This window comes from Mus pahari, chromosome 10, assembly GCF_900095145.1.
Source record: "Mus pahari chromosome 10, PAHARI_EIJ_v1.1, whole genome shotgun sequence".
In the NCBI taxonomy this organism is placed as follows: domain Eukaryota; kingdom Metazoa; phylum Chordata; class Mammalia; order Rodentia; family Muridae; genus Mus; species Mus pahari.
Window position 1 is genome coordinate 4,770,427 of NC_034599.1, and position 9,831 is coordinate 4,780,257.

Here is a 9,831-nt window from a genome sequence, read left to right on the forward strand (position 1 = left end):
GATCAAATCAACATAAATGCCAATTTTCCTTACCATGTGAGACTCTTGTTTCAAATGACTTTATTTAAAACCTAATTTCAAATCAGTGATTTATATTGAAAATATCTTTTCCCAGTGTTGCTGAGGGGTTTCTCTGGGAATATGCCTTTCTCCTATAGGTACAGGTTCAAACACTCATGGTTCAGTCTTCACTACCCAATAGATCGGCCCATTCTTTTTCATAAAGTCGGCCTCTAGAATGGCAGTTTGTGTTTTATTCAAGACCTCTGTCTGACTGCTTGGAAGTTACAGTCTTTAATTAGCTATGAAAAGGCTCTTGTCTCATTTACTGCGGGCATACCGTAAAATCATTAGGGTAAGCCAAGTAAAAGTTCTTTTCAAAACGAAGTGAGGAGACCTTTACCTTATCGTCTGTCACAAGTTTTATTTCGAGTGTCTACCGGCTTTGACAGAGGATAGCATCAGCTTTTTAGACACGGAGTGGCAAAGAAGAGTGCAATTGAAAATCAGGCTCTGCCATTCACCATTACACACATAAACCTGCTAATGCAGGCTGATGCTTTGGATTCCTGCTCTGCCCCTGTTTCAAAACAGGTCGCCAGGCTGCTGATGTCAGAGTGGGTTTCATATCTTTGGGGTAGTTTGATCTGCCCTGGGTTCAGTGAGAATATTGTTTTGTCTTGTTTTTTACTTGTTCTATATCTAGGACTTGTAGTTTTAGCTACCACGTAGGGCAGGAACTACTAATCTATAAAAGCAAGCAGAAGAAATGCTGGACTGCCTCTCTACATGACCTTGTAAGAACTCTCAATCTTTCCTTTTTACATTAATGTATGACAGAGGGTTCTGGAAACATATGTATTTGCTCAGGGAAAGATGGGTGTGGGAACTCATGCTTCTAATCCCAATGCTCAGGTAGCAGATGCAGGAGGATTACTGCCGAAGGCCAGCCTGGTGTACAGAGTGAGTCCTAGGCCTCCTAGGGCTATGTGGTAAAAACCTGTTTAAAGAAATGAAAGACATGACTTTAGGAGATTATAGGGGAATAATACTATGTAATTCTCTAAATTTCTTAGATACGGACTTGGGCACATGAATCAAAAGCAATGCTTGCAGAGTATCCTAGGATCAACTGATCAGAACTGTCTATGAACTATAGTATATAGTACATATGTATGTCTGTATAATTATAATAACAGATATTGACAGCACCTACCATTCCAAGCTGCAGAATTGATATACCTTTTCTTTTCCAATATTTTCTCCATTCTGCACCTGAGGTATCTGAGCTCAGATAGGTAAAATACGTTGACTAAATTCTAGTCTTAGACAAGTGGCAGTTGAAATCCAAGCCCACACACAGCTTCTTAGTTCTAAAACAGGATGCATACCAGCGTTGCACACGGTGGTCCATCTCACATCTACATTTGGTGAGGCCTGAGAATATTACCTCTACCTTTTTATTTCCTTGATATTTCCTGGCTGCTGGTAATTTGATCCTTACAAGGTCAAGAAGACTTCCAGAACTCTCAAAGCAGAAATGTGATTAATATATAGTTCATGGAATAGCACCTACTTAGCATATGCAGCTTCATGCATTTGATCTCCATTTCTTCCAGAAATGCACAAAACATAAAGTTTTCAAAGAGTATTCTATGCTTTGTTCTGAATTGGAGAGAGTGGATATTTACAGATCGTAAGAACAAAGCTTGCACTCAGTCCTTTGTGCCTCTGTTTTACCTATGTATCTAAATTTTAAATATTCTTTGTACTGGCAATTGAATTCCCTTGCATGAGCTAAAAGGCATGCCTGCTGCTGTGCAGTTATCTAGACTTAGAGCCAGCTAGGCAGCTGGGCATGGGACCAGATGATAAAGTAGGATTTTGTGCCACCAAGTGGTAACAATGCTTCTTTGCACATTGAGTACATTTTCTTTTACACATTTTGTTTCCTGATTCAATTTTCAAATAACTGTTAGTTGTATTAATTTTGATGTATTGTAAAATGATAATATTAGGTCCTGAAATAACATATTTATATCTTCAAAGCAGAACTAGCCAGGAAAAGATTGGTATGAGTTAATACCTGCTTGCTTATGAATTGTGATTTGAAGTGATTTTCTCATTGACCCTCAATGGGGATGCATTTGATTTGGAGAATTTGGGGTTGTTGAATGGGGTAGGGGGCTGCTATCAACATATAGGGCTTAGGAACCAGGCATGATGCTAAAATGTAATTAGGGAATCTAAAGCATGAATGACATTGCTGATTATTGAAGTTTTATTCCATTGGAAGATAGTTTATTCCCATGATATACAGATTTAGAAGTATTCTGTTTTTCTCAAGACCTCATGTTTATTTGTAAAACAAAATAATTTTTTGTTCAAGAAAAAAAGCATTTTTCCTCCTAGAAAAAAGTGCATCAAAGAGTTCTCAGTTAGGCTTTTAGCATTACTACATTTGTTGTTTGTTGCCAAACTTCATTTTCTTTCTTTAAAAGTGCTACTGCAATGGGAGTTTTGCCGGGAATACAACTGAAGGGGACACTGGGCTCATTAGAGCTTCCATTGCATCTGAGCTCTGTTTGGTGAGGCCCCTGGTGTTCTGGTGAGCATCTCAGGCAGGTGCTGGTTTGTCAATCAGATGGTGTTCCCATCACCACAAAGTCCCCAGCACGTTTGTTTCCTCTTGTATCACACACCTACCTGCTGCAAGGCTAAAATATGACTCTTAGGGGAACATTGTGAGAGCCACAAAGTCTGAGGGGCTCCACACACAATCTCCAGTAGCAGCAGAATTGAACACTCCAGCAGGACCAATTCTTATATCTTATGTAACAGTGCTATGAAATTAAGACAAATGGCCTTACACGTATGATATGCTCATCGGAATGCACCAGACTATTAGCTCACATGAGTAACTAATAATCTCACACACGTTACTTGATAATACAAATTAAATTAGAATTTCTAATTCTCTTTTTAGTTGGCACACAACAAACAATCAAGTACAAGGAGTTCAGAAGATTATCGTTTAAATAGTTTCAGTAACCCTCCAAGACAATATCAGGTAAGCACAAAGTATGTAAAGCTAGCTGTTGGTTAAGTTCAGGTTTTCGAGCTCTGAACTTTGTTAAATTAAAATGAAATATCAAGATATTTTTCAACATCCAAGGTTTCATCCATTTAACATGTGCTTATGGAGTAACTATCATATGCCTGGCACTTTCCAAGTGGGGAATATGTAAATAGATAATGAGCCTAGGTTCTTTGTAGAAGGCCAACCTTACAAAACAAGATAGAGGGGCTAGAGAAATGGCTCAACTTAGGAGCACAAATTGCTCTTACAGAGGACTCAAGTTCAGTTTCTATTATCTACATGGCAGCTTAAAATGATCTATAACTTCAGCTCCAGGGCATCTGACCCTCTCTTTTGACCTTCAAGAGCACCTACACTCTTGTGCATATATGTGCACACCGATATACATACATGTACACGATTTAAATGAAAACCTTAAAGGTTTAAAAATAAAACCAGAGCAAAATTTACCACACATTCTCCCATTGTGAAGTAAAGATGGCCTACTTGTGAATAGTCTATCTGCTGCTTGTATATCTGTACACATATGTACAACTTTATAAATGCTAATGTCCTGTAATATATGTGTCATGTTACACACAGGAATTAGTAGTAAATTGTATAATAGTTCTATAGGGGGTGCTTTCACTTTGACATACATTCCTGTGACTATTAATGGATTTATTCTTTTATATAAGTAAATGAAAATTTTGTAAGGAAAACTTCACTATTGATGGACTCTTAATGTTTCCTTTTGTAAGCAACACTATTAAAACATATTTTTATGTTTTTACAATGTTAAAAACATTGCATCTATAAACCAAACTACATCCTCATGTGAATTTCTTCAGCACAGAACTATATTAATTACCTTTTAATTTGGATTTTATGTGGTAAGTTTTGGTGTAGTAATGTAAGAATGTTTGGTACAATTGTTGTCTATTAATTTACATTTAATATATATTTATAGTTATGCACAAGCCAAAGCACTAGTGAACCTGTATTCCATTGAAACTGGTGGTTCTTAAAGCAACTATACAATCAAAAGTCTCTCCAATTCTTGGTAGGGTTGGGAACTGGACATTGTTTAACTCCTTCCTTCCTCAAAGAGTTCTGCATAAATTATCTGACAGAAAGTTTGTGCTTTACTTTCAAATAATACAAGAAGAAGCACAAAGAATTAAATGTTTGCTCTATGATCTTTCTTTTTTGAGAATTAACTTTTGAATTATTAGCTCAAGTAATGTGAGAATTGCTTTCATAAGAAAACTAAATTATGGAGACATATACTCCTTGTGAGCCAAATATTACCTGAGCTTTGATAGCCATCACTTCCAAAGGCAGGTAAACCAGAACCCTATTCTCAATGAGATATTTGCATGAACATAATGCTGAGGTGGATTTCTCCTTGTCTTGTCTAGAAAATCATGAAGAGACTCATTAAAAGATACGTATTGCAGGCCCAGATTGATAAGGAGAGCGACGAGGTGAATGAAGGTGAGTTGACCATAGGACAAAGCTTTCCTGTGTGAGTTAAGGCTGTGTACAGATGTGGAGGTAAGAGAGAGAGAGAGAGCTGGGCATGCAGTAGATGAGCCTCAGAAAGCCATAGAGAATAAGCTCTCTCTGGCTGTGTTAGTAGCTTTTCCCACTGCTGAAGCAGCATGCCCAACAAAGCAATTAAAGGAAAAGAGGGTTTATTCTGATTCACTGTTTAAGGGGACAGTCCACCATGTTGGAGAAGTAAAGTGAAAGTGGACAGTCCATTGTGCTGATGGGAGGGATGGGAGGCAGCTCTTATACTATGTCTGCAGAACAAAACCAGTGGCTGTCCCACTGGAACTCTTGCCAGGAGACTGGTGCAGCCCACAGGTTAGATGAATCTTCCCATGGCACTTACACATGCATCCCTTACTAGTCCAGATGCTGCTCAGTCTCCAAAGGGATCCTAGATCTTGTCAAGTAATAATCAATATTTGCTGTGATCACAACCATCAAAGGTACAAAACAGTAGGCCACAAGCTCTTTGTCCAGAGACTGCATGGCCCAGATGAAACACTGTAAATTTTGTGGGGTCTTGTTGAAGGTGTCCGGGAAAGGCGAGCGGTGCTACCACAACTCTCCAAGTCTCCAGATAACTAAAATTTTGCTGTGATTAATTTTCTCACCTGAGGAAATAGAAAGGTTTTTCTGATTGGGAAGCTGTTTCCTTTGAAAAGATTCCAAATATAGTAAGGACTGTCTTTGTCCTAACCTATGAATATGTACTTCATATTCACAGATAACTTCATCTGTTATTTATAGTTAACTTCTTTTTATTCTTCCTCTTCACAGGGGAATTGAAGGAAATTAAGCAAGACATCTCAAGTCTCCGTTACGAACTCCTTGAAGAAAAATCACAGAACACAGAAGACCTAGCAGAGCTCATTAGAAAACTTGGGGAGAGACTGTCTTTAGAGCCAGAGCTGGAGGAAAGCCACAGATAGAGCCCAGCCCCTCAGAAGTGCATATTTATTTCTCCACTTGAAGCCATATTATTTTCTGACTTATTTTTTTAAGTGCCAATGATAAAATGTATGTTAACTGATAACTTGGATCATTTAGAGTCCTAATATCAACTTTTTTGGTGATTAAATTGCATTGTTGAGGCTAACAATTGCTGATAATGCTGAAAAGTCTGCTCAGTTCCTTGGAGAGTGTTTTCTGGAAAGCTTTCTTGGGTAGGGGTAGGGGACTCTTGTGCTGGTGTGAATGCCTCTCCGGTTTGCTCAGATGGCCTAGGGTGTGTTTAAGCTGGTTCCTGTGCTCCTGTGCTGTTCCCCTGACAAAGTGAGTTGCAGCATCTGGTTTCACTAGGGATTTCCAACCCTACAATACAGAAGAAAATAGTTTAAAGCCTTCTGTAACCACCATCTAGGTACTCAATATAATTGATAGTGCCTGGTCCAACTTGCTTTAGAGCCTTGTGTGGTAGCAAACTTCTGTTAGATCAGCACTTGGCAGATAGAGAAAGGTCTGGAACTTAAGGTCAGACCTGGCTACGTGGTGAGATTCTCTGGGCTACGTGAGACCATATCTAAAAATCAAAACAAAATAAGCCTATGCCTGTGTTCGATTTTCTGCCTCACCTGTTTAAAAAAACTTAACAATGAAAATGGTTTTCTTGGCTAGGGAACATGGTTCGTGTGTGTGTGTGTGTGTGAGTGTGTGTGTGTGTGTGTGTGTGTGTGTGTGTGTGTGTGTGTGTGTGTGTGTGTGTGTGTGTGTGTGTGTGTGTGTGTGTGTGTAGCATGGAATATTAAAAAGCAATTCATGCTACCAGTGGCATTGCATTGGCGGGCAGACTGTTCTCATCTTGGCAGACTCTGACGTGGAGCTCCTAAATCTCTTCACCTGGTTCACTAAGGTCCCATGGCTGGTCGTTGCCACACCAGCCCCACAATTCCAGATTCCCAAGACTTTTGGGGGTACACTTCTTGCAAACCCATGCTTTGCCTCTGTACCTTTCTTTCTGGAACCCAGTTGAGCACTGCAGGAAGGAAAACACCACACAAACTTAGTTTAGAATCAACAGTTAACACAATTGTTGGACGCAGCCACTAGCATCCTAGTTTGTAAGTCATTCTAAGTTAATTCTCAGGTAGCAGATCCCAACATATCCTCCACCTGACCTGGGGGCCTCTGCTTCCTACATTTTGGCCTCCATGATCCTCTGCTGTCCCCCAAACCAAGACCCTCTTTTCTTTGGCCCTCCCTTTCTCTGATCCAGAAATCCCGCCTACATGCTCAATGATTGGTTCCTTGAAATCTTTATTCATTAGGGGCTCACAAGAAGTCACCTGAGTAGTGATTCACTTCTCATCCCAGGCAGCCCCTCCTGGGGAAGCAGAATTGGTATCAAAATGCAAATAGCACCAGGGCTATCCACTGTGTGTGTGTGTGTGTGTGTGTGTGTGTGTGTGTGTGTGTGTGTGTGTGTGTGTGCATGTTCTCATACATATGTATATATGTGCATGCACATTTACGTAAGTGTGTGTGTGCATACACATATACTACATGTTTGCCTTCTTTAGTAACTAATGTGAATCCTCAAAAGTTCTTTATTATGACTTTTTAAATTGTAGCAAAAAGTTACTATTCAATAAGAACTTTTTTTTTTATTACAGTTGTGTCAAAGTCCCAAACACTGTAATTCTTTGGTTCCTTGACAGCACAATTCTGTGCCATTTCTGAGCAATTTACAGACAAACTCTCACATTCAATCTTTGACTGTAATCAGCCCTGTGGGAATTTGCAAGCACTGATCTTACTGGAGGAAGTGAATCACTGGAAAGCAGAGCACAAAGTTCATTGGTCTGTCCTTATTAGTGTTCCTTGTTTCTTGCTCAAATATGATGTGATGGATCCAGCAACATAGATTCCTGCCATGATGGAATTATACTCCTAAAGCCATGAGCTAAAATTAATCCTTCTTCCATAAAGTTGCTTCTTGTCTGGTGTTTAGACACAGGAATAAGAAACTAACTCATCTTCTAGGCCTATGGAACAAGCTGCCAGAACCTAAATTGGAATGATACATCACACGTTTGGGAGAAAGAATTATTGAGCATGTACCTTGTGCCATCCTCTCACACCCATTTTCTACCAAAGTTTCATTTCTGTTGCTGTTTCAAAAACAGAAAGTAACTTATGGGAAGTTAGGTTTATTTTAGCTCACAATTCCAGGTCACAGTCCATCACAGCAGAAAGTCAATACTGTAGGAACTGGAGTCAGCTCATCATAGTAAGAGCAGAGAGACACGAGTGCATGCATGGGTCCTACTCAGCTTGCTTTCTCTAGTCATACAGTCTAGGACCCAAACCCAGGGAATGGTGCCACCCACAGTAGGCTGGGTCTACCCTCATTAATAAACAGAATTAAGAAAAGCTATCATAAAAATGCTCATAGGCAATTGTCCATAGGCAATTCCTCACTGAGAGTCCCTTCCAAGATGATTCAAGATTGTCAATTTGACAATACCACCACATGCATTATCTAACTTACTCAAACGTTGTGCTTATAAAAACTATATATTTATTTTGGAAATGAGACAAAAACCAAGTTTTTAGCGTACAAATAATTTGTAAATAGAAATGCCAGGGTCAGGAGTGAAGCCCAGCTCCCTCACCATTATTGCTAGTCTCCACTGGCTAGAGGTGCAGTCTCATTCTGTGTATAATCTCTTAATAAGAAACTTTGGTCTGTACCCAGCACTCAAGGTCCCCTTGAAGCAGACCACAGCCTCTGATGAGGAAGGCTGTTATCAGTCGCTCTGCTTCCAAGTGGATGTAGGTACAGGGGAGAAAGGAATATTTTGTTACTCACACATGGTTTGTTTGTTTGTTTGTTTGTTTGTTTGTTTTTCTGAATCTCCTGTAACAAAACACAGGCCAACAAACAGACCAACATACAGATTTATTTAGTACTAATCTGCTGTGATATTGAGCCTTCAGAAATAAAGACTCACAGAATAATTCAACTTACATATTTTGCTTTAAGTCTGATGTAAAGCAGACAATCATGAACAAATATTTAGCTAGATGGTTTTAATGAGACTCATAGTTTCAGTCTCATTACATATGTATTTATATGTATGTACTTGTGCCTGTGTGTGTGTGTGTGCGTGTGTGTGTATATGCACCTGTGTGTGTGCCTGTGTGTGCATGCAAATGTGTGCATGCACATGTTCAAATGATTGCTTGACTTTTTTTTCTTTTATCTCATGTTTGTATCTATAGAACTTTCTAGAGATCATTTTCAATTTTTAAATCTTTCAAGTGTTTAAGTACACTTATTTGCATATGGGTTTTAGATTTTGTTACAAACAGCCATGTCTAGTGACTGCATACAATCTTCAAAAGTGGACCTGCTCCATGTTATAGCTGCTTCAACTATCGTCTTCAACCACACACTTTATTTAAAGCCTTTTAGTTCTAGACCCCAGCAGAACCAACTTTGAAGAGCCACACACACGTTCTGATGGTAAGGTTGGTCATGATCAAAAACTGTCTCTTGTTTTGGAGTCAACTTTTACAGAGATTTGTGTGTAACTAAGTTTATGCTATCCAGCAGTGTGATTATTCTTTTTTAAATATCATGCTATTTTAATAGATAACTACATTGAGTGGATAACAGAGATTGTGATTCATATCCTGTCTACAAGAATAATATTTCAAACTCTCAAAGGTGACATGTTAGAAGCCATTTTGTTTCATGGAAAAGGAAAGAGGTCAAATGCTAACAGCAATTATCATAAGTAATTACAGTGTTACATGGGATGTGGAAAAAAATCAGGAGAAAGATGTCTTTCAGTCTGTTTGTGCTGCTATTAAACAGTGTCACTAAAGTGAGCAGCTTGTAAAGAGCACCTGCACTTTCCACGCTCTAGAGAGGAGTAAGTTTGGGGAGAGACCATTTCCTGCTTCATGAACGCCCTTGTTTTCTGTGTCCTTGTATGGTAGATGGGGCCATGCTATTCTCTGGGATATCCCTCATGATCTCTCTGACTCTGTTCATTACTAATACTTTCCAGGGTTCTGGTTTCCTTCCTTTTCTTGACATTCTGACAGACACAAAGAGGCAAGGTGTATCTGTGTCACTGTCTCATGGTGGCAGGAGTGTGTCTGTGTCACTGTCTGTGGTTGCAGGGGTGTATCTGTGTCACTGTGTGTGGTTGCAGGAGTATATCTGTGTCACTGTGTGTGGTTGCAGG

At 39.3% G+C, this 9,831-nt stretch overlaps 1 protein-coding gene across 2 annotated transcripts in view; it reads left to right on the forward strand.

Moving 5' to 3' along the window:
• The window catches only part of Trpc6 (transient receptor potential cation channel subfamily C member 6), a 104,839-nt gene extending 99,037 nt beyond the window's left edge, over nucleotides 1-5,802 (forward strand). The window contains exons 12-14 of one of the 2 annotated variants that reach the window (XM_021206404.2): nucleotides 2,987-3,070; nucleotides 4,501-4,576; nucleotides 5,414-5,802. In XM_021206404.2, coding sequence (XP_021062063.1) covers nucleotides 2,987-3,070; nucleotides 4,501-4,576; nucleotides 5,414-5,565 — 312 coding nt within the window. In that variant the 3' untranslated portion in view covers nucleotides 5,566-5,802. The remainder of the gene's footprint in view (nucleotides 1-2,986; nucleotides 3,071-4,500; nucleotides 4,577-5,413) is intronic. The other variant, XM_029543160.1, reaches the window with a different exon arrangement.
• Nucleotides 5,803-9,831: the final 4,029 nt, after the last annotated feature.